This window comes from Hoplias malabaricus, chromosome 1 (assembly GCF_029633855.1).
Source record: "Hoplias malabaricus isolate fHopMal1 chromosome 1, fHopMal1.hap1, whole genome shotgun sequence".
Lineage (NCBI taxonomy): Eukaryota > Metazoa > Chordata > Actinopteri > Characiformes > Erythrinidae > Hoplias > Hoplias malabaricus.
Genome location: NC_089800.1, coordinates 55,367,801 through 55,393,840, shown reverse-complemented (window position 1 = coordinate 55,393,840; position 26,040 = coordinate 55,367,801). Strand labels below are relative to the sequence as shown.

Genomic DNA, 26,040 nt, shown 5'->3' with positions numbered 1-26,040 from the left:
AGTTTTAGGCTAAAATGAGGCTGAGTGGCGTATAAACAGAGAAAAAAAATGCAGTGTGAACCTTAGCAAAAATTTAAAAAGAAAATCCTCCCTTGTTTGATCAAACAGAGCCACATTTACCACTGAGAGAGTGAATTCTATATTTACACTGTTCAAACGTTTGGAATCACAATTTGCAATAATATTGATCTAATACTAACTCAACAGGGTGAGTCAGTGTTCTCCTGCAACCGTGTTGAGCACGAATGACTTCAATGAATGACAACAAACTTCTCAAACAATTTGTAAATGTAACATTTTTCAAACAGTGAAAGCAGCTGTAGATGATTCTTTAAGAACAGAGAAAGCTGTAGAATGTTAATTATAAGTTGGTGATTAAATATCACAGTGATTAGCTATTAATTTTTTTCACCTTGCAACAATTTCCCATTGTTTCAAATAGAATTTACACAGAGAGAATAACACCTTCATAATATTTCTGTCTATTATCGAACAACACTTATTTATGCAAGTGATTCCAAACTTTTGAACTATGGATCAGCACACAAACATGATCTGGTGCAATGACATGTGGATTTTCTTTGTTTTCCAAAGCAAGGACGCTTTAATTCACAATGACTCTTCCGTTTATAAATATTATCTGAAAATAGAAAATGGGGCCTGTGCAAGACTTACAGCACATTTTATATTTTACGGGATTCAGACGTTAAATACAGCAAATAAATAAGAACTATGTACTAAAAAACATGCCACTAAACTAGGGGTACCCAAACTCCTCTATGTATTTCCCGTCTTTGGCAGCTTTCTGGTGTACAGCACATACAATAACAACACAGAGGGGAAGATGTTGTTTAAAGGAAGAAACAGCAGTTTTTAAAACCTGAAACATACCTGAATAAAGCCAGGTGAGTCATTTGAGTGCTAATCCACCAATTTTACAATTTAACACGTTTAGCCTGGCACGCTGCTGAATGATTCAGAATTCTAAAAACTGGTGGACTGGCACTTGTTTTTTTTTTTTTTGATGCATGACTGGCATACACAAACCATCACTATGTGAAGCCATTTATAGTGTTTAAAAGGAAAAGAGTAAAGAAATAATTCTCATTAAAGTAACTCTCCAGGAGTTTATAACAAAGACAGTTAATATAAAAAAAAAAAAAAAAAAAAAAATACAACTACAAAACAAATAGAAGGAAAAAAGTCAGAAATATTTTAAATGAAAAAAAAAAAAAAAACTGAAGATCTTAACACAAGGCCCACTTTACAAAATTACAAGATATTTCTTAGTTTAAATAAAATTTATCCAAATACAAGCATCGAAAATAAGACATCTTTCATTTTTCTTCTTAAAAATCGGACAGAAAGGATTTTTATTCTGCATTTACCCTTTTAATGTCCGGCCCTGCTGGTCACAGCTCTTTTTATTCACTGTAAACTGGAAAAACGACGTAAAAATAATAATAATAATAAAAACACACCCACCTTGGAATGATTTTGGCACAATCAGAAACGGATGAGGCACCAGAAGCAGAAATAAGTAAAAAAAAAACAAAAAAAAACTGAATGATGAAAAATAAAACCTGTCTACGTTTTAATGTTATTATGAAGTGGGGACACTTTTTTATCCATTAATTTCATTTTGGCTGGTGCAAAAAAAAAAAAACCCTATGTGTACATATAAACACATCTGTAAAGTTAGAGGGCCCTACATTCACTGATTATTTTAAAATCATAAGGTTAAATCCACTTTAGGAAACACTTAAGGTACAGTTCTGTCAGACATGCTAACGGTCCTTCTAACTTATAAGCTAATGCCCCCACTAACTCTGGTGGCTAGCTATGTTAGCATATTTGTGTGTGCTGTTCCAGTGCAAGACTCTGCTTTCTGGTCATTAGAGCTTCTTATGTGTTTATTTTAGGCTTATTAGCCTTCGTAAATAGCAAATAGTAAATTCTCCTAAAATAACTTTTTCATAACCGCAGTTAAAACTAAAGTTCTACCCACAGTGATTTTGAAACTATAAAAATACTACTAGTGTTGCTAACAGTTAGCAGTATCACGAGAGGGAGTGCTAAGGAGCAGCTTCACAGGATTAGCAGCTACCCTGTTTACCTTAAATCAAAGCACACATTCATGACAGGATATGGATTCCGCTATCTCTGCCCTTTCTGTTGTGGAGTGCGTCTTTTTCCATTGTAAACCAACATTACATTTTTCATCATTTTGGAAAAGCTGTAAACACCAAACATTGTTCAGTTTGGTGAATGCGGCTTAGGAAAGTTGAGATTAGGTTCAAGGTTAAATTTGCTTGAATAAACACGCTAATGGCAAGTTTTATGCAGTTATGTAATTTCTTACTTCACCTTTAAGTTTCAAATACAAAATACTAGCTTTTCAAACATTATTAGGGCACATTTTATATATTTTTAATTTATTATGATTTTTTTGGGGTGGATATATGTTTGCAGCTTCTGTTTGGGCTACATCTACAGGGAATCCACAAGCTGTATGTTATTGGTTTAACTTTAAAGTTTTTCCTAAATGCTTTGGTGATTTAAGCTTTAATCAAAACAACTGCTCTTCTTATCAGATTGCAATTTACACAAATATATATAAACACATTTATTCATCCTCGTTGCCATGTGTGATGCTTGCATGCCTGTATATTAAATTTACTAGGCTTTCATATGGTCAGATAACACAAATGGACATGAAGAACATGATCATCTAGATTAAAAACAGCTGGGCGTCCGAAAGCTTTTGGCAGATTAGCATCCGGTTTCAGTACAGCTTCTTAACAAAGAAGCGCTCTGAGGTTTATCGCAAACTCTGATGACTGAGGCTGCAGACGCTGAGTCACTGTCTGTAACAGGAGAAGGGTTGAGTTTGGGGCATCAGAGAGAGTTTTGAGTGGTATACCTTAGGATTAGCGCTATAATGTTAATGCTAAAGCTATTGCATACTCATCATCTGTTTTATTTTTTCTGCTCAGAATCCTTCTCTGCATTTTTTTTGACCAAATGTTGGCAGTAGATGATGAAACGGCAACATTCCTGTGGAGATTTAGCTAGCACACTTCATCCTACCTGGCTGTGAACATTAGTGTTAACATACAACATCCTGACAAGCCTGTGCACGCTGTGAGGAGACTATCCTGTATCTCCCTCGCTCTCTAAAATGTATCGGCTGTTTCTAAAAAAGGGATAGTATTATTTATAACGCCTGTCCAAAAACAGAGCTACTTCTAATCTTTCAACATCATATAAACAGTAAATCAGAGGTCCACTTTAGCAGCTAATATAACAAACCCACTGTATTACGTGTAAAGTTTCTAAGTGTGTAATAAATGAGTAAGTGGCAAATATTTACTAGATTTAGGGATGGTTTAGAATTTCTAGCATGTTTAGCCTGGAGCACTGGGCTAATTGCTGGCCATTCATTTTCATTCACTGTTAGCAACATTAGCATTTTTGCCTGAAATATACCCTTTACGCATTTGAGGCATCAAATCATTAAAAAAATACTTCTCTGGGACAAATAATTATTTAAGTGCACTAGAGAGGTAACTGATCACAAAAAAAGAAGCACAAATGACCAGACTGGAAGGGCACTGTTACAGAGAATAATCAAAAAATCCAGTAATATTCCAAAACAAACTAAAGAAATGAACAAAACATCAAAAACAACACCTGATTCTTACAGCATTTGAGAATGAAGACAGAGATACACATCGCTGCTGTATGAAAACAAGTTTAAACATGTTAAAAATATGTCTAAACTAATGCATGTTAATGTAATCAGATATTATTCGTAGCATTTTGGACCACCTCTGTTAGAATTTTTTCCATGAGTCCATGAAAAGTAGAGCACAAAGATGAATAAATCTCAAGAATAATAATTGATTCTGGAGGTTTTCCTACAATAGCGACACATACCAAATTCCAGTGAAGTTTGGATTGAGATTCCCAGGACTGGATTATTTCATTTTCCAAGATCCGTCCACAAATGTGTTCTTTACAAATGTTGTGATATTTATTTTGTGCGTGTGTGTCTGAGAAAACTGTCAGTGTTTGGACAGAAGGCATAGAGGTTTGAAATGCAATCGAACTAATGTTAGCAAATAGAGAGTAACACCACTGCCTTCTAGATCGCAGACTGGGTTCAGTTCTCATCTCAGACAGGAGCACAATGCTACAACAATCAGAGTCCAATCTGTAACATGATTAAATGCCAAATAGAATTAATGTAAAGTGGCAGTGTCAATTCACTCTGACAGCTAATTAGCAAAGGATTTTAAATTTAAAAACAAAGCAACCATTTTAGCAGTATCTTGTAAAGCAAGGGTGTAGATTTGCTTTTGACATTGGTGGGGATCAAATTATTGGTGGGGATAATTCTGCCCATGCTAATTTTACGCTCTTGCTGTAAATCAAGTAGTTAAACAGCTACAATGTTTTTGCATTTGTGGGCGGAACCTGGACCATTCAGTTGCTGCGTTCCATTTACCTCGGAAGTCAGATGTCAGAGCTGGGAATGGCGTCACAGCCAAGTTGACCGAGTTCCAGTTCAACATTCAGAAAACTACGTCCCTGTTAGCTTGTCCCCGTTAGCACTGTTAGCGATATCAATGGATAAGAGTGCATTATGAGTTTTTTATTCATTTAAACACTATGGAAACACATCCACATATAGCAGTGGGACAATACGATTTAATGACACAGATAATTACTAATAAAATGTATAACATTACTGCTTTTACACATTATTGATATGTGGGCAGCCATCTTGGACTCCAAATACTTGAAACTTGAAAAATACGACATCCGAATTCAACTGGAACGCAGCATTAACCCCACCACGATCACTGTATATATACATAACGGCATGTATTGTATGACACACAGAAATGCTTTATTAAAAATATATATATATTGAAAAAAAAGACCAAAATGAAGCCTAAACTGCTGGAGGCTAACTGCATTTGCATGTTTACTCATTCCATCAGATAGAACAAATAAGCTAACATAGCTAATAATGCTCTGTTAGCACAGTAAGAAAGATTTAGCATGTTTACTCTTTTGCTCACCCTGGCAAAAAATGCCACTGTTGCTAAAGGAACCGAGCCAACATGCTAAAGTGGCTAATAGTGCTAAAAGAACACAAAGTTAGATTAGCATGTTCACTCATTAAAATTAGTTGAAGTTAACATGCTAACATAGCTACCAGAGCACTTTTAGACACTGACATATTTGTCCATTCCCGTTAAATAGCGCTAACGTGCTAACTAATTTAACAGAGCTCTGTCCAATCACAGCTGCCGCTGCAATACTGAACCTCTTTCATCCAATCACAGTGTCTGGGGCGGAGTCATTACTGTAAATCCGTCAGCAGGTAGTGTGTGAAAGCAGGCTGGATGCTAATGCTAGGTTTTGTGGTCAGGATTTTAGATGCATTTCCATGCAGTTCAGTCTCTGAGTCGATTTGCGCCGCAAATCCAGTCAGTTTTGCTGAGACAAAATTGTTGTTTGTCTTTGTACAATTTTATCCCTCTCACTGGCTAATTCTGTCATCTTTTTCATCTGTGCAAAGCTTGCAAATGTGAGAACGGGGTCACACACTGCAGAGTCCACACCCTTACAGATGCTTCTGTTGTCCAGTTTGAAGCAGTTGATCTGATGGTGCAGAAAAATACTGCTCAAGCTTTTCCATCTGTTACTAAGAGCCCATGCTGGTGGCCGTTTGCTGGTGTTCAAACCCAATATCATCAGGACACAAGGAGCAAATTACTAAAAAAAGAGGAAATTATGGCACTTTGAAGGCTAATATGGACAGAAAGAGCACATATAGATGGACAAGGAGTTATTAAACATCATTTCCCAGCATGCAAGCAGTGTTTTGTTATTTATTTTCCACACAGAGTGTGTGCAAAGCTGACGTTGTGTGTGATATGAACAGTGCCCAGAACTGTCCATTTCAATTCATTTCTGAACTGGGATTTTAAAAAAGCCAAGAAGGCAAAAATATTATTGTCTCAGAAACAAAAACCAAATCTGTAATTTGCTCCTTGCTGTTCGCAGCTCTACCATATGACCCCAGATCTCAAACATCAAGGTTAAATCCCTGCAGCAGGCAATGTAGAACATCCTCATCACATCAACAAGACACACCTGAGCACAGGTGAGGAACGGAGCAGCCAATGGGTGCAGGGGAGCCAGGACCAATCAGTCAGGTGTGGGAGGAGCCAGGAACAGGTGAGGGAAATAGTCAAGACCAGCTGTAGCAAGGAGCCAAATGCAGGCGAGAGGAACCAGATTCAGGTGGGAGAGGAGTCAAGGCCAGCTGAGGGCCAGTGCAGGAGCAGACACAGCCAGATGTGGGAGGAGTCACAACAAAATATGGTCCATTGTAGGAGGGGCCAGGTAGTCCATGCAAGAGTAGACATGTCCCCTGAAGCTGCAGACGTCAGTGATGAAATGAAGCCAAGCTTGAGCAGCTTCTACAAACTGAACAAGATTTAAACACACACTAATTAAACCCTCATTAATTAAGACAATAATACATCCTCAATATTACCCTTTTTGATACAAAAAATGTAGCTATCTCTTTATTTTCATCAAGTGGCTTTAACTAAATTTAATTAAATATGTTTTAACATGCGGCTGGAACCTTTATTTCAGAATATAAAGAAATATAATCTAACAGAGCTGAAAGCAGTATGTATTTACCCCTGGTGCAATGTTTTCCTTTTCATGCATCTGCCAGAAAAACCTGACTTAGAGAGTCACTCCGGCCAAAATTAGAAATAGAGGCATTACTCTACCACCATTTCTTATTCATACATCAACATATTAGGTGTGTAACGGTACACAAACATCACGGTTCTGTGTGGACATCATAGGTCTGTACATTTATGGTACAACTTTGACCGATGACCAAAACACACAAGGAGTTAAAGAGAGATAAAAAAAAAAAAGTGAAATTTTCACTATAAGCCACAGCAAGAGGGAGAGGGAGTTGATAGAAGAGGAGGGGGCATAGAAGCAGTACCACTACACTTCCCACTATTCCATGCAAATCCAAAGGTTTCAGGGTGGCGTCCGTGCTTCGGAAATTACCGTGTTTATCCTAGTAGACTAATATTCACACCGAGAGTACAGTGTATTCTCAGTGACACCGTCTTAACTGGACTGTGACCCCAGGTAGCGCAACGTTTCAATACGAATCGATATATCATTATACCCCTACACCAAACCTCATCAAATTTCATTCTACAGCATTTTTTGAAGAAAGGCTGTTTACATTAGTAGTTTTGCAAGTAGTTCGGATTTCTGGTGGTTATTGGATGTATTTCTGTGATAAACACTGAGATTGAACGGGAAACAAAAATATAATTTCTGTCAATCCGATAAGGCTGAGGACTACAGCCCTGTGCTACAGAATGTCAAGGGCTAATACTCACCTGTGCGTTGGAGGTATGTAAGGGAGGGTTAATTGTCGTTACTACGGCCTTTCCAGGTGCGCCCCCTGCTGGTAAATGTTGATCGACTTCCAGAAGGGTCCAGCTCACTCTGCTTCCTCCAGGAACTCACAGAGGATTCACTGTCACACGCAGCCTGCAAACATACAGAGAGGGTTCTAGAAACTCCAGTAGCACTGCTGTGTCTAATCCACACTGAAAAACATGTACGCGAATATTCTTCTTAGAAGCAGTGGGAATGAAAAATGATGTGTTGTTTGGTGTGACAGTGGTACGGGAATTAAGCAGCCGTTCCCATTTTTTTATAAACAGAGAGATTTCTTTTCCAATGAAATCCATCATGAATATTATTAACGTCCTGTTGTTAAATGACCTAAACCCAGCTCCCCAGGTAAAACTAATCACGTCCAAATAGGGCTCAATGTTCATATTTGTGTTGGTCTGTAACTGTAGTGTAACTTTAATGTGATGTAGTTAAAAGCCGGAATTTAACTCACATAAAAATGACACAAAATATCGATGCATAATATTTCTAAAGGCATTCATTTACTACAAAGTGGTATACACTGTTCAGACAGGGTTCACTGGGACAACACCACCATTAATACTTCCTCTGAAAAGCCAACAGCCTGAACAAAGAACCACAAGCAGCACATTGATTTATACTCTCTCTCTCACACACACACACACACACTCTAATCAGCCATAATGGGCTCTGAGGCTCTGATGGTGGTGGGGGTGAGGGTGGTTGACAGGAAACCCGCTGACATCAGCAGCCAAACGGGCAGAAACGAGCGGGCGACTTCCTGTCTGACACAGGAGCGGCCGGGAACAGGAAATCACAGAAACTGGACGGTCTGAGAGGGTCTGGAGGTCCAGTGAAGTCTGAAAAAGGGGTTCGGAGTTTTCAGGGATGTTGTAAAAGTGCCTGTAATTGTCTGAAACAGAGGTCTTCAAATCCAGTCCTTGGATCCATGTTCCAGGCTGAGATTTTATGATGTTCGGCTGCTAATGCACCTTTCTGTTGCCCATTCTGGACTGCGCATGTGCAGAACGTCACGCATGTGTACACCAAATTTGCTGAGTGATTGATTTGAAAATAAATTAATTTCTTTAATCTTTTCTTCTAACTTAGCTGTAAACAGACTCTTTTTAAACCACTTTTTTTTCATTTAAAGAGAAGAATTGCCTCAACATATCTACACGAACATGACCCGTTGCAGTTCAGAAATCTGCATTGCCTCTTTCACAGAACTCCGGAGAATCTCTAGAGGAACTACGGAGTGTCGGATCCGGAGACGTCCCAGAGTGGTCGTTTACACATGCAGCACACAGCGGGAGACTTTCTGCACGAGACGTCCTCTCGAAGCAGGAAATGAAACGTGCTTTAGCCATGGGGGCAGAGCCTGTGCAGTGCGTGCAGGAGAAACTCTGGAATATTTACTGCACTGTTTTCATATGCTCTGACTTACTAGGGCTGGAGGAGTATAAAGCACAGGTAATTTCTGGGATGAATATGGTCACGTTCACACACACCTCTCCCTCCTCCGGGAAAACTCCAGAACATTTCTGGATTACTGTGCAGGTGTGAAAGGGGATTTAGTGACACTTGAGCATTAAGTGTGGACTTGTATATATCTTTTAGAGTGCAGTCTTATTCTCAGCGATCTGTAGAGGATATATAAGGTATATTTCAATAAATATTTAACTCCAACGAGGGGCCAATGGGAGAGCAACACAACAGAAGTGTGTACAATGCAGTGAAATACTTACAAGGGCTAACAATAAATATATGGAGACAATACACACAGGACAATGTAGTTCTAACTATCACAAAGTACACAGTATTTGCTGCGTGTCCTATTATTTTTCATGTATTGTTTTTTATTTATTTATTTATTTATTTATTTTGTGTTTCTATACTCTTTATCTAATTGTTTCCCTGATTGTTTATGTTTACATGGCCTCCTGCCTGATTAATACATTATAAATAAAAATCTAGTCCTCTGACAACGGAAAGAGTTGGTGGGCCAAAGAAAACAAACTAAAAATAAGCACACAGTACAGTGAATGTGAGGCTGTGCATAGGAAGGTGTAACATGCTATGACATATTAATATTAATATATTCATAACAATAAAGTTTCAATACAATGCTCTAGCAGAAGGAGAAAAAAAAATAATGTGCAAAGGTGCTAGAAAATAGGTAAATACTAAATATATTTATTTTCCACAGGCACTGACTGGAAGTGTGTGTGTGTGTGTATCCAGTCTCTCAGTCTTCCCGCCTCAAATGCTGAGACATCACTGGGGATCGAAGCAGTGGTCGCCTGATGAGAGGCCGACACGTTTAACCACTAGAATTATGCCTTATACAGTAATAAATAAACAAGAACAGATGCTCAGTTCAACACAAGACCCTCAAGACGCTCAGTTCCTTTTATACTTTAACAAATGGTTCCTTTTAGGCGAAGACCTGGCATCCAAGGAAAACACTCACTTTGCATGTAAGCTTAAAACCAATCAGCTCTAAAAACACAGAGCTCCCCGAGCCAGAGGAATCGAGCAGGAAGTGCTGGTTTTGTTTTGATTAAACTACTGAACACCGCCGCTCTGTAATTACTCTGGATCAGAACCAGAGCACGGTTCTAAGGCTCGGTTTCAGTCTGAGAGTCAGCAGGAGCTCCTCCATTTTCCAGGCTTCTATAACCATTTCTTCTCTGCTTGAATCTTTTAATCCTGTTTATTCCCTTTACCCCTTTACTTCTATGTTCTCTGTATTTCTCTGTCGTTCTGCCCGATACATTCCTTCTATTTACCCCTTTTTCTTCTAATTCTATTCCTCTATTTTATTCCCATCTTTGTTTTGCCAAATATTTACATCTATTTTCCTTCTGTTTCCCCGTCTTGAACACTAGTATTTTCCATCACATCCTGTCGAACACAAACACTCTTCAAATCTCTGTTATACTTCCCCCAAATCCATACGGTTCCTCCCAAACCCAAGGTTCCAGCATCGGATGAATTCTCCTTGTCATAGACCTCCCCAGGGAGACACTCTCCATTCCCCTTTTGTGGAAAATAGGAAGCACCATGCGGTTGGTCACTCCAGACGCACCATTCTACCATTTCCCGAAGTCCATGTGACATCCTAGAGGCCACACCCAAGGCCTTCAGGACCTTATTTGTCCGACAGTACCATTCACACCAATGTACAAAGTAACCCTAACCCTAACCCGAGCCCAAGCAGAGCTAAGCTAAGTTAGTACATTTACTTTGAATAAGAGCAATGCTCTCTGTGAAGTGTACGCCCACAACCTACAAATATGCTCTTGATTTTTGGGCATTAATATAAACACTGAAAGCCAAACTCACAAGAGTCTCTTCAGGGTCACCGTGGCACCATGGTTGTGTTTTTTGGCTTTACTTTAATCCAGTAAGACAGAGACACAGTAACTGATTATAGGCGCATAAAATTACTTCCAATTTTAAAACGAACTTAAAGGTGCTGTATATGATTCTGGAGGATGATGGTGTGTGAACTCAACATCAGGGCAAACACGGCCATCCATTCCATGTTCAGTTAGAAGCTATGTTTTGTGTTGTTTCACTGTGTGAACCACTTTCTTTGCTTGCGTTTGCAGAACCATGACTGGGTATGAACACCAGACTTTTAAGAAAAAAGATGGGAGAACTGGTGTTAACTAGTGAAATCGTAATGAAAGCGTCGACAGTCGTGCTGCTATTTCAGCATGCGGTAGTTAGCAGTTGTTGTGGTGTGGTACTAAATGAGCCATGACTGTGTGGTTGGGAACCTCTGCTTTAACATGCAGTTACTGTCCTGCAAAAACTTTGCATCGTTTTTATTATTTGATGTTTTCTGGATATTTTGAAAACCTGATTCTGTGGTACATTTTGGGTTATCATCAATAAAGTCAAACAGACAATACGTCAAACAGTGACGATAGGCAAACAACAAATATATTACTCACATTCGGTTGTCTCCTGCTCCTTGGCTGCAGTTGTTGTGCCGTGACAGGCTCATGAGGAATACATCTCGTAAGGCCACTATCCAGTGGTGAGACAACACTTCTGTTCTTGCGTCCAGACTCTAGAACATCTTTAGTTGTGTTTCCACTGTTTATCCGGCGCATATAAACCTCGGCTGGGCTTGGCTTTACCCCTCGCCTGGTGACGTTAGGGGACAAAGAGGATTCGTCTGTGTCCAGGACTGTGGTAGCCCTGTAGGCTCTCCATGTTGTGGTGGACTCTGATTCATCCTCAGAACCGTCTTGCCTCGACCCCCGACTGAGTTCGTCCGCAGAAGCTGCCCCTCGATTTCTCCAGGCACTCCTGACGGTCACATTCTTCGTTTCTGGTAAACTATCGTCCTGGGACAAGTGATGGTTGTTACTGACACTCCTCCAGCTGGTAACGGTTGTGGTGCTGCTGCTACTGCTGCTTTCAAACCCAGACTCCGTACTGTTGAAATCATGTGCTGCTTCTGGAGACTGGACGGTAAAGCCGCTTCGAGGCAGAACGGTCGTCTCCAAGACACTGGGACAATCAGAGATGCTGCCGCATTCCTCGCCAGTCTGCAAAGTGATTTCACTCTTGGGAATGGATATTTCATAAGGGATAGAGAAGCCACCTCTGTGGTCAGCACTAGGCCCAATAAGAATATTGCTGGTGGAGGTGTGGCGCTCCTTGCATGCGGGATCACTTGAAATACTGCTGCTTCGACTGCTGGTTCGAGAAGAGCTTGGGTCATTAGGGTAGAAAGTGATACTACTGGTCATCTTGGTGGAAATCCTGGCTTTCCCATTAGTTGAAAGTGGTTCCGTGCTTCCTCCTGATATCATCATTTCTTTCCGGTCATACTCTACAATAGCTGGCTTGATTACTGCCTGAGATCGAAGGGCCTCCCGTGGGCTGCAAGTCCGCTGGATCTCAATACCTGAGGAACCCTGAGCTGTCTCCTGAGATCCACCTTCCACCATTAAAGCCCTGTGCTGCTCTTCGTCATAGGAGCTCCTCGTTGAAGAGCCACCCGAACGAGAATCGTGCAGCTGGGAATACCTAGGATACTTGGAGCTAGTTGTCCTGCTGCTTAAAACTGAGGTTACGGAAGAATCATCTCGCTCACTAATGGAACGCTTTGAAACCGTGGTTTCAGATTCTGAGGCTGAGGAATGGCCCTCTGATCCATGATCACTGGGAGCTGATGGAGTAACGTGAGATCTGTAGGCAGTGTAAGACCCATTTGCCTGGGATAGATTCAATACTGCAGTTGCCTCCTGTGTGGGATCTAAAGACTCAACGGTTCTGTCCTTTTCAGGGGGGCTAGCTTCGAGATTTTTATGTGCGCTACTCACAACAATATCCGAATTGTTGGATTCGCTGTCACTCCCAGTGTACACCCTGGCGAATTTCTCAACTCTGCTCCTTTTACTTTCAATGTCAGTAGGTTTGACATATGTCTTCCCTGGCTTTTGGTCATTTGCAGCAGGAGGGTAACGGCTGAGGACGGAGACCTTCTTGTTATCACATGATGAGGTGGTGTGATTTATACTTGCAAGCTTCTCCTCAATGCCCTTGCCATCTTTTAGACCACTGTCAGCAGTATTTGAAGACCCAGATTTCCAACCAGGTTTCTTGAACTTGTGGGCAGGGCTCAAAGCCCTTCTTGGAGTCTTAGGAGAGTTCTCCACAGAATGGCTAAGGTCTTTGCCCTTTATTTTTCTCTGCTGTGGTGAAGTTTCTCTGGGTTTGGGCTTTGAGGTACCTTGATCAGTGACGGCACTTCTGTACTTCGGCTTATCTTGTCTGAAACCTCCACGTACATTGATCTCCTCGTTCTCTGCCTTGCCGTTCTCGAGGACTTTTGCAGTGCTGGAAATGGGCAGGTTTCCGTTATTACTGCTGCTAAAGAGCTGCATCTTCAGCTCCTCCAGCTGGTCAATCAGCGCTTGGTTACGACTCCTCTCTTGCTGAAACTTTTCTGCCAGCTCGGCATTCTTGGATTCGGAGTCCTTCAAGTCCTCCTCAACGATCTCTAAATGCTTTAGTCGACTCTTCAGCTTCTCTACTTCTTGCGTAAGGTCTTTGACCTTGTTGTCCTCATGGCCCTCTAAGCTGTTCTTCTCATTTTCTGATTTGTTCCTAAATCCCACATCATCTGAGTGCTTGAGGTAATCCAGGCTCTTCTTCCTAGCCAGTCTGCTAGTCAGACCCACAGAGAGGTCATCTTCGATTCGGATATCTCGGGACTCGAAGCCGTGGTCTGATGAGCCTAGCTTGTTTTTCTGCCGCTCAAGCCTTTCAGTCAATTTGAGAATGATCTTTTCATCCTCCCTCTGCTTTTCCAGGAGTCTTTTACGCTCCGTCACAAAAGTTTGAGTAAGGGCTTTCAGTTTTTCCATTTCTGAAGTTAAAGCCTGTTCTGCCCTGCTCAAGCGGGCCTCAGAAGAGTCCACCTCTTTCACTCGTGCCTTCAGGGACTCTAGCTCAGTTGAAAGCTTCTTGGTGAGGTTTTTTTCCTCATTAAGGCTTAAGCCAAGCTGAGTGCAGTCCGACTTGCTCTTCGCAAACGCGTCTTCCAGCTTCTCAAGTTCCGTCATCCTGCGCTGAAGACGTTCAATCTCTGCTTTAAGGTCCTTGGTCATTTTCTCCTCCTCCTCCAGCTTCTCCTTCACCAGACGGCAGAGGTCTTCCGCTTTTCTCACCTCCTCATCCTTACCTTCAATTTTGAGCACTCTCTTTCGCAATGCTTCGACATCACCAAGCAGGGTGGAATTACTGCCCTCAGCTTGGATGATCTTGTCCTGAAGATCCAAAAGCTCATCCTCAGCTTTGTGCAGTTTAATCGTAGCTTCCTCAAGTTCATCCAAACGTCGCCCCAGACTCTGGAGTTTGAGCCTAAAGTGGCGGCTGGTAGAGTCCTTGATGTCCGTCATACTGATACCTGCTGCTAATCCACAGAAAAACTTCTATGTTGCCTTTTTGGAAGGGTGCACATTTGTGTGGTGGAGTTGTACTGATGGCTCCTGGTGTTCTAGTAAAGGGTTCCTATCTTCAGTATTGTCTGCTGACAATCAGTTGTGTAGCAATTATATAGGGGGAGGATTCTCAATTACCTACAAGAAAAAGAATTGAAGAAAGTCAGCATGGAATATGTATAAGATCATAGGTGTGTTTTAAAAACAAATAAGACATTCTGTAGAGTTCAGGAAGCAGAGGGAAAATGAAAGCAGGACAAAGAGAAACTGAAGCCTGCAGTAGATTTAAACGGTCTGCTATAATTATATTAATATACTCCAGGAGCTCAGGTGGGCCACACATATTCTCATCACATGCAGCACACTGTTTCATCTCACTGAAACCTTTAAAAATCTCATTCTTAAAGCAATACACTGCAAAAAATGTAAAATGTAAAAGTAAAATGTACTTAAATCTAGTCTAAATATCTAGTGTTACTCATTTGGAAATTGCCGTAACAATATAATAAGATTATTCAACTTATTTTCTAATTTATGTAAGACAGAAAGTGTCTTATTCCATTGGCAGATATTTTTTTTTTTCAAGAAACAACATAATATGATGAAGAAGCAAAAATATCTGCCGATGGAATAAGACACTTTCTGTAGATAAAATTATTTAAGACAGGTAAAAATAAGTTAGAAATAAGTTGAATAATCTTATTATATTGTTACGATAATTTCCAAATGAGTAATACTAGATAGTTACACTAGATTTAAGTACATTTTACTTGCTTAGATTTCATTTTATGCAGTGTACACACTTTGACACATGGATTGTGACATACACAAACTGAGAAACATGTTTATAAAACAACAGGGCTATGGTAAGTTATAAAAACAAGACCAGGGAAGGCAGGATTTCTAGGATCACCATTGATTTCAAAGCATTTGTCACATAGTCATCATAGATATTTCAGTAATGGGAAGCAGCATCAAATAGGCACCAGTTTTCCAGCTGTTTCTAGACATTTAATTATTATTAATGTTAATTTCATTGGTCATACTGTTTTACAAAATGGATTAACATTTTGGAGCCGTGACGGAGACGGCAGCCTAAAACACGATTGTTCCTTCTGCTCCGTGAGCTTCCCCAGGGTGGGCTGAAATTCGCTGTTCACCCCCGACCCCAAGCGCACAGCAGTGAGAAGCAAGGAGCAGAAGCTCTGATTTTTAGTCGTTTTGGCTTAGTTCTCTTTCTTCTCCTTTCTTGTTTTCACTCAGTGCTCTTATTTCTCGGCACTCGTTGTGTGTTTTGCAGCATTTAACCTCGCCTTTATGTGATTTGACAGACTCAAACAAGGGGTGGGGTGGTTCTAAAATCACTGCACTCTATGTAAAATGTGGCACAAAATCAGAATGACTTGTTTTATAAAAATGACTAGACTGTCTTGTTTCACTGTGTGTGGATTGGTGAACACCAGATGCCCAAATTAATGAGCGCATGCACCAAAAAAAAAAAAAAAAAAAAAAAAAAAAAAAGATTTTTTCATAATATGCCCTGTTTAAAAAAAGAACCTTTACCAAATATCATACAAATCATTCTGTTAAACCATACTGATTCAGCTAAGAAAAATAAATGTAAGCACAGAAAAATATATATATTTATTTTTATAGTATATTTCAGTGGTGGAATTTAAAATTCATTTGTGGTGATTCAGATTCTTGTGCCATCAAAATTATCAGATTTAATTTAAAGGTTAATTTACTGCAAATAAAAAACAGTTGATATATAAAGAGATATTGGGAATACAGTGTAGAGACCAAGAAATCCTAGAAATGACCTGCAGTACCTTAGCTCCACAACGATACTACAATTTCAAAAAGTATTTTCCAACTATGGTCACAGAGAGTGCACTTTATTTACCTGGGGGTTCTGTTTTAAACTTCATGTGAGGGTTGAGTGGGTGAAGACTGCTTTTAGAAGCAGAGGTGAGGTTGAAGGGAGGGCAAGGGTTGTCCCAGAATGCCCCCCCCACCCCCACCAATAAAACAGCATCAATGTCCTGCCAGCAGTTCTACTGACATCAGCACTTCTCACTGGCACCAGCCTCTATAGCAACGGCCACAGCAAGGGCTTTCGTTTAGCACCATTAGAACCCAGAACCAGATTTAGAGCATCATTAGAATTATTCTGGTCCACAGCAACGCTTGGCTATACATAGACTGCTGGAAATAAAAGCACTATGCTTCACGGATACGCTTCTGGTACCAAATTTGAAACTGTGTAAAGCTCAGTCGTTTTAAACACTGCAGATGTTCTTCTGCTTTCCGAGACAAAGGTTAATTACACAAAGGCTTTGGAGCAACTGCTAAAAATCTGATAAAATAAAATCAGTGATGCTGTTAGAGATATTCAAAGAATGAACCCTGCTGCAGGCCAAAAAGCAGGGGGCTATAAAACTAAGCTGACTGAAGAGAGTGGAGCTGCCGGTGTGTATGGATTACTTATGGATTACTGCTGTTTCACGCTCATGAAAGATTTAGAGCCAGGTTTCCTCCCCCCTCTGTCGCTCTGTGTTTCTGTCTCATGAATGACAATGGCAATGAGGGCAGAACAAGACGAGTGCAAAATAATCTCTTATCGATCCAAACTGCCAGTTCCCTCCATCTTGATCCTGCAGGTCACACTCAACACCAAGTTCAACACTCCGTAAAGTCAGAATGAGATATTTTTATACTCACTTACTCCACTTTAGTGTTGCATGATGTATCGATACTAGAAAAGTATCTCAGTACTTTGTCATTAAAAATGGTACAATACCCAATATAATGTGTACCGGTACTTTAAGAAGGTGTGTTTAAAAATTAGAGCGGTATTTCCAATGAGTGCCACAGGGGTGCAGTGTGCAATAACAGCACTTTGCCTCCTCTCCCTCCTTTGATGATTTTGCCACTAGTTTTAGTGACTTTTCAGACCTTCTAACGAGTCATTTAACAAAAAACAAAAAACCTGACCAGCGCCAGCAACTTTCTGTACACACCTCAGCGACGTTTTATAGGAGAGAATCACCGGTAACACGACTCGTTAGAACACTGGGACTGACCTTGAGAGGGAGACACAGCTCTCTCTCCGCGGCTTCTCTGCTCCCAGAGCAGCACAGTCGTTCCCCACGGCAGATCACACAGATCAGAATGAGCTGCGAATGTGCAAAAAGTGCTGCCAAAGACATGTTTGCTTCCTTTTATGCTGAGTTTATTCCTTTTCCTGAACTCCTGAACTGAGATCACATAATTGATCGAGGCATTCAGCTTTATTCAAACAGTAAACACACGTATTAAGGTATGACATGGGACAGAAGGCACGACTGGACCCAGAAATGGGGTAACGTCACGTGTGGCATCACAATTAACAAACAGACACCAGCGATTTCAGCTTTTCAACTACATTACTGCTCCTGATGTTTTAGGGTCTTGTGATGGTATCGTTTCAGTATCGGAATCAAGATATTTATCTGGTATCATAATAAAAAATTACAAAAAAGTGCCATAACTTGTGCAGCTGGAGTTTTTACAGCCCTCAGTGTCACTTTTGGACTGAGAATGAGTGTGTGTGTGCACGCAATATAAGGCTTATGTGCAATGTTTGAATCAACATTTTTTGTTTAGATTTCTATCAATATAATGTTCACATTGTTAGTTCCTAGTTTGTTTTCTGCCACCTCTTCTTTTTGTTATTTATGTGTTTCCTGCTCTTCCTCTGCTGCAGTAACACAGATTTCCCCGCTGTGGGACTATTAATGGATTATAATATAATAATTTCTGTCTTCTCCAGATTCTCTCTGTCCCTCTCCCCCCTCCCTCTCTCAACGCCAGTCTCTGCATTTCTTTCGAATTGGTTCTTTTCAATAAACCTATTCACAAATCAGATTTATTCCAAGTTTGCTGCTGTGGGATATGTTTACATGACTGAACACGTTTAATTCATTCACTGGGCGGCGGTGGGTCCGGAGCCTACCCGAAATCACTGGGCGCAAGGCAGGAACACACCCTGGAGGGGGCGCCAGTCTTTCACAGGGCGACACACACTTACACATTCACTCACGCCTATGGACACTTTTGAGTCTCCAATCCACCTACCAACGTGTGTCTTTGGACCATGGGAGGAAACCGGAGCACCCGGAGGAAACCCACGCAGACTCGGGGAGAACACACCACACCCCTCACAGACAGTCACCCGGAGGAAACCCACACAGACACAGAGAGAACACACCACACTCCTCACAGACAGTCACCCGAAGGAAACCCACGCAGACTCGGGGAGAACACACCACACTCCTCACAGACAGTCACCCAGAGGAAACCCATGCAGACACAGAGAGAACACACCACACCCCTCACAGACAGTCACCCGGAGGAAACCCAAACAGACACAGAGAGAACACACCACACTCCTCACAGACAGTCACCCGGAGGAAACCCACACAGACACAGAGAGAACACACCACACTCCTCACAGTCACCCGGAGGAAACCCATGCAGACACAGGGAGAACAAACCACACTCGGAGCGGGACTCGAACCCACAACCTCCAGGACCCTGGAGCTGTGACAGAGACACCACCTGCTGCTCCACTGTGATGCCACACGATGATCTTTTAAAATCTCCAAATTAAAAAACAGTTAATTGTTTTCTTTACAATACAATTCCATGTAGGTGTGAATGAGTGAGTGAATGTGTCTGTGTGTCTGTGTTGCCCTGTGAAGGACTGGCGCCCCCTCCAGGGTGTATTCCTGCCTTGCGCCCAATGATTCCAGGTAGGCTCTGGACCCACCGTGACCCTAAACTGTATAAGCGGTTGCAGATAATGAATGAATGAATGAGAATAAACAGATGTACAACACTAGTGCCGTCTGATTCTGAAAAATCAATTCTTTTAAAAGTTTGAAGATCACTGAATTGAATTTTCTAAACATTTCTGCACATTTATAACTTGAGAACTCATTGTTTGAAACACACACACACCCCATGTCTGAACAAACCCAGTAGTGATTCCTTTATGAAAAATGAATCCTGGTGCTGTGTTTCTGATTCACTGAATCATGTACTTCAGAAGAACTGGATCATCACTAATACACACACACTAGAGGTAATGAATGTGTTTCTGGATATTCATTAGTGAGGAATGGAGTCACAGTCACACACACACACACACATGACTGATTACTCTCAAAGAGAGACACAGCCCACTGTTCACTCTCACACACCCTTTCTCACACTCCTTTTCACAAACATGCTCTTCTGGCTGTGTACTATAACTCTCTGTCTCTCACACACACACACACCTGAGAATACAGTTCTAGTATTCAGGTACCAAACACAAATTATGACAAAAGTATTTTTGTTTTATTTCAAATCAAATATTCCAGAACCATGAGGAACATAAGTTAATAATGATCTTATCCCTCTTTCTTTTTTAAATTTGTTAATGTTACTTTGCAACCGTTCTTTCTTTTGATGTAATACACACTGCAGTGTCAGCGTGAGTGTAATTTATTTTTAATTGAACGCTGTAGAGTCTCAGAAACCACACAAGTCAACTACAGATCACTGAACTTCACACAAAGCTGAAGGTGGCGCTGTATTCACCAGTTGCACTTTAAATGGTGCAGCAGCTCTGTTCCGGGGAGTTTGACTTCTCTTAAAAAATCCTGAACAGAATTTCTTTCTCTCCCTCTCTATCTTTCCAGCTCCCTTTCACCAATCATGCACCATATCATTACTGCCTTACCACAGACACACACACGCGCACACACAAATACTTCAGTGTTCTTATAAATAGTACTGTAAAAATGTCCTGAACATTGCCAATCAGTCTACTACAACTCAGAGAGAAAGAGAAACAGAATGAGAGAGAGACAGAAATAGAGGAGAGACAGAAACAAAGAGACAGAGAGAGAGAGAGAGACAGAGAGTTAGAGACAGAGACAGACAGTTAGAGACAGAGAGAGACAGACAGAGACAGAGAAAGAGAGACAGACAGAGAGAGAGAGAGAGATAAAGCGAGAGAGACACAGAGAGAGAGGCAGAGAGAAAGTAAACAGATTTGTGAGTTGCTGGACTTTTTGTTGTGTTGTTTGTTTTTTCTGAGAAACACAAACCTAAATTCTCATTTCTGTCGAGTCCTGTGCTGAGTCCCCACTCCTCTCTCCATCATTCTGCTGGGTTCTGCACAAAAACTGTGCATTTAGTAAAGAACCCTTAAAGAAACACAGGTGTGTGTTTGTAAGAGAGAGAGAGTGAGGAAGTACAATCCTGTGTACACAGGATGTCACATACAGTCTGTTAGTAATGGGATGAAGCTGAAACACTGAACTTACTGTGAAAGGGTGCATTCTCGTGTCCCCAATTCATCACTCTGTCAGTGGTAATACCTCCATCCTGAACAGAGAGAGACAGAGACAGAGAGAGAAATATTTAATTTCTCACATCTTGCCAGATCTCCACAGAATAAACATCCAGAAAAGTGGTACTGCGCACACACACACACACAGTTTTAGAATCCCTCATTCCATCACTGTGTCAGAGGTGATTTCTGTGGTTTCCCTCGGTCTAAATTCCAGATTCTCATTTTCAAACCCTTTCAGCAAAAAATGGAACTGTAATTTAATATTTAATTAGTTTTAATTTCTCTGTGGAATGTAAACCCACAGATTCCAGATTAATGTCAGAGGGAGTCAGATTAAATTTACAGATGGACAGTTTAAATCCAACAACACCACATTAAAGTCACATACCCAGGGACGTCCAGATTAAACCCATGAAGGGCCAGATTAAACCCAGGGACGTCTAGATTAAACCCAGGGAGGGCCAGATTAAACCCATGTAGGGCCAGATTAAACCCATGAAGGGCCAGATTAAACCCAGGGAGGGCCAGATTAAACCCAGGGAGGGCCAGATTAAACCCATGAAGGGCCAGATTAAACCCATGAAGGGCCAGATTAAACCCGGGGACGTCCAGATTAAACCCAGGGAGGGCCAGATTAAACCCAGGGAGGGCCAGATTAAACCCATGAAGGGCCAGATTGAAACCCATGAAGGGCCAGATTGAAACCCATGAAGGGCCAGATTGGAACCCATGAAGGGCCAGATTGAAACCCATGAAGGGCCAGATTGAAACCAGGGAGGGCCAGATTGAAACCAGGGAGGGCCAGATTAAACCCATGAAGGGCCAGATTAAACCCATGAAGGGCCAGATTAAACCCATGAAAGGCCAGATTAAACCCAGGGAGGGCCAGATTAAACCCATGGAGGGCCAGATTAAACTCATGGAGGGCCAGATTAAACTCATGGAGGGCCAGATTAAACCCATGAAGGGCCAGATTAAACCCATGAAGGACCAGATTAAAGCCAGCAAAGGCCAGACTATACCCAAGAAAAGGCCAAATTAAACCCTGGGACGTCCAGATTAAACCCATGAAGGGCCAGATTAAATCCAGGGACATCCAGATTAAACCCATGAAGGGCCAGATTAACCCCATGAAGGGCCAGATTAAACCCATGAAGGGCCAGATTGAAACCCATGAAGGGCCAGATTGAAACCCATGAAGGGCCAGATTGAAACCCATGAAGGGACAGATTAAACCCAGGGAGGGCCAGATTAAACCCAGGGACATCCAAATTAAACTCATGAAGGGCCAGATTAAACCCATGAAGGGCCAGATTAAACCCATGGAGGGCCAGATTAAACCCATGAAGGACCAGATTAAACCCATGAAGGACCAGATTAAAGCCAGCAAGGGCCAGACTATACCCAAGAAAGGGCCAAATTAAACCCTGGGACGTCCAGATTAAACCCATGAAGGGCCAGATTAAATCCAGGGACATCCAGATTAAACCCATGAAGGGCCAGATTAAACCCATGAAGGGCCAGATTAACCCCATGTAGGGCCAGATTAACCCCATGTAGGGCCAGATTAAACCCATGAAGGGCCAGATTAACCCCATGCAGGGTCAGATTAAACCCAGGGAAGGCCAGATTAAACCCAGGGAAGGCCAGATTAAACCTTGGGACATCCATATTAAACCCAGTGACGGCTAGATTAAACACATGGAGGGACAGATTAAACCCAGGGACAGCCAGATTAAACCCATGAAGGGCCAGATTAAAGTCATGGGGTGGTTTCCCAGACATTAAGGATATAATCCTGGACTAGACCCAATCCCTGTCTGGGAAACCATCCCATAGAGATTAAACCCACAGACATGCCATGTCTGATCATGTTTTTGTTTTTTGTAAAAACAATTAAAAGCTAACGGCACCGTTATGACTCAGAGAAGTGTGTGTGTGTGTCCTGAGGAGGTGTGGTGTTTGTTGCTGAATTCCAGCCTCACTCTCACATTTCGGAGAGACAGGATCTGCAGGAATGCTGAATAATACCGACACGCTCGATCACTCCGGAAAAACTTGCTCCAGTGTTATTGTACAGAAACAATCAGCCTTTCAATCTCGCTCTCTCTCTCTCTCTCTCTCTCTCTCTCACACACACACACACAAATATTGCATTAATAAATATGGATTAAATAAAATATTTAAATCTAAAGTGATGTCTGACATGTTTTTGCGAATAAAGCCAAACTCCACCCAGTTCTTTCTTCTTTTTGTCACGTCAGCACTCGTCAGCACTCAAATCTTTGATCTGTTTACACCCGTTTACACCTTTCAACCAGGTTTCAGCATCCATTCAGGACTCTGAGAAGTGTTTTTTTTTTTCAGATTGTGAGCAGTGGATGTCTATGGTACACCAGGTGATTGCTAAAGTGTTACTGGTGGTTGCTATGGTATTCCAGGAGATTTCTAGGTGGTTGCTATAGTACCCCAGGGTGATACAGAGGTTGTTGCTAGGTGGTTGCTATGGTATCCCAGTTGATAAGTAGGATGTTATTAGGTGGTTTCTAAGGTATTCCAGGTGATTTCTAGGTGGTCTCTATGGTACCCCAGTTGATTACTGGGTGTTACTAAGTGGTTACGATGGTATTCCAGGTGATTTCTAGGTGGTTGCTATGGTAACCCCACATGATTACTATGGGGTAAATAGGTGGTTGCTATGTTAACCCAGGTGATTGTTAGGGAGCTGCTGGGGAATCATTTAAGGATGCACCAATCCAAACTTCACCGATATATAAACTTCAGTCAATACCCCATACCGATCCGATACCATTGTTTAATTAATAAACCATAAACCTCACTTTTTGGGAGAGGCATGGACACAGATATAAATGAACAGAAATGCTATTCATTTGTCACTAAAATGAACAGTTGTGCAGGACCTTGGCACAGGGCTTAAATTCAAACTTCTTTAAATATATTAAATTAATTAAAATGTATCAGTCAAAAACTAAAATTAGTACCTTCACTTTGTCAAACTCACAAAGAGTAATCAGTCTTATTTTTAAATATTTAGTGTAAACAGAAATCCAATAAAAATCTAGCAGCTGAACCTGAGAATAAACAAATAACTTGGTCAAATACAGTCAGTGATCAGACTCTAAACAAGTAAACATTCAGTGCAATTCAAAATAAAATGTAGCAGCTGAAAAGAAGCAGCTTAAATAACTTCAATTGAAAGTGAATGGTCCCATGGATCGGCCCATTTACCCGATACCCGATCCAGCTTATTTAGTTAATATCGGGACCGATATCCGATCCTCATATCAGATCGGAGCATGCCTAGAATCATTCATTCTGTATGAAAAAAAAAAGGCTTTCTGAATTTTTGCTTTTTGTGTTTACAAGCGCATCGTTCCTGTTCAGAACAAACAAACAGCTGTTGTTGATTAACAATAATAATAATAATAATGATATAACTCTTTATATTCATAGGAATTCTCAACATCAAAAGGCACATAAAACATCAAAACACAAATCACAGCATGAACACAAACAGAAACTTTAAACAGAAACAAAGAACAGACGTGCAAAAAGCCCAGGAGAGAGGCAGGTGTGAAGGCGGAAACCTCAGGAGTAGGTTAGAGATGAGAAGTTAGACTAATATTTCAAATTATGACCTATTTAGATGAAAAAATAAATAAACAAATAAAACCAAAGAGAAAATCAGATAATAACCGTATGTGGTGCTTATTAAGTATAATACATTTTAAAAGGCCCATTGGCTCTAAACTTTTGATGAGTAGACACACACACACACACACAAAGGCTCAGACAAACATGGGTCTGAGAGTGACTTGATTTGAGCAGACAGCAGGAATGTGGAGACGAGCGTCATCAGTTTTCTGGTAAAATCCCAGAGACGTGATTAAAGCTGAGGAACTGATCCTGATCAGTGTCGGAATAAAGGGTAAAGACACAGAGAGGGAAGGAGGGTAAAGGGAAAGAGGGAAGGAAGAAGAAAGAGACAGGAGAGTAAGAAAGAAAAAGAAAAAAGGGATAAGAGATAAATAGACAGGAATGCGGGGGGGGGGAGAATTTGAGAGAGAGAGAAAGAAACTGAGAAGGAGGAGGAGAGAAAACTAGGCAGGAAAGCAGGAAGAAGAAGGGAAGAGGGAGAGAAAGTGTGTGAGTGAGAGAAAGGGGCGTGTGATCAGTATTTAGCCCTTATATGGAGAGGAGAGTGAAGTTCTTCTTTTTAAACCGGTCTGGTTGGCACAAGGAGACACACACACACACACACACACACACACACACACACACACACACACACACACACACTACTCCACCCCTTTAAGATGCACCTGCACTTTTACTTTTTTACCTGCTCAAACACACCTGGTTTTACAGAAAAAAGATTTAAATTAGAGTGAATGTGTAGAGTGCAGTGTAGATTATATTACACTCAGTGGTGTTCCAGGTGGTTGCTAAGTGCCAATATTATGTAAACGTACTGAGTGAATTTTAAATACAATACACTGTCCCAGAAAAGACTGTGATAAACGTTTCAATGCCAGTTTATATAATGCGACTGATATAATGATGACATAATAGCATATTAATGCATTTACACACCGTTAATGAGTGAACTTGTAGTAAATATTAGATATTAAGGATATTCAGACATTAGAATCGAGAGAACAGAGAGAAGCAGAGAACAGAACAGAACCGAGCGAGTGGCTAAAGCACACAGTAAACACAGTGGACAACACCAGTCACTGAGGAAATGATAATATACTGTAGGATTAATCAGTAAAGTGACTATTGTGTGTGTGTGTTTGTGCTTCAGTAAGCTGTATATTATTTGTAATAAACCCCTGTTGTCATCCAACATGAGTCTGAGTTGTGTTCAGCTCTTATTTTTCATTTGAGAATCCCACCCCCGAAAGACAGGACTGACCGAGCGTCTGAGAGTGAAATAATGGGAAAACTGAGCAGGGAAACCCCCCTTTTGTTCAGTGGCCACTGCTAGTGTGTGTGTGTGTGCCCTCAGGCTGTAGTGAGGAAGTGGGTTTATAAAGGCCAGTTTAGCGATGTTGATTCAGGTGCAGGAGCTACCTTCTCACACACACACACACACACACACACACACACACACAGTCCCTGTACTATTCTCTCGTTCACACACTTAGTGTC

The 26,040-nt window shown here is 41.1% G+C and overlaps 1 protein-coding gene across 3 annotated transcripts in view; it reads right to left on the bottom strand.

Moving 5' to 3' along the window:
• Window positions 1-1,262: 1,262 nt before the first annotated feature.
• Window positions 1,263-26,040, bottom strand: part of luzp1 (leucine zipper protein 1) — a 47,950-nt gene continuing 23,172 nt past the window's right edge. The window contains exons 2-6 of one of the 3 annotated variants that reach the window (XM_066666786.1): window positions 20,837-20,897; window positions 20,618-20,716; window positions 11,472-14,615; window positions 7,464-7,617; window positions 1,263-6,507 (exon numbers count right to left, since the gene is read on the bottom strand). In XM_066666786.1, the coding sequence (XP_066522883.1) occupies window positions 7,492-7,617; window positions 11,472-14,435 (3,090 nt within the window). In that variant the 5' untranslated portion in view covers window positions 14,436-14,615; window positions 20,618-20,716; window positions 20,837-20,897 and the 3' untranslated portion in view covers window positions 1,263-6,507; window positions 7,464-7,491. The remainder of the gene's footprint in view (window positions 6,508-7,463; window positions 7,618-11,471; window positions 14,616-20,617; window positions 20,717-20,836; window positions 20,898-26,040) is intronic. The other 2 variants (XM_066666778.1, XM_066666794.1) reach the window with 2 other exon arrangements.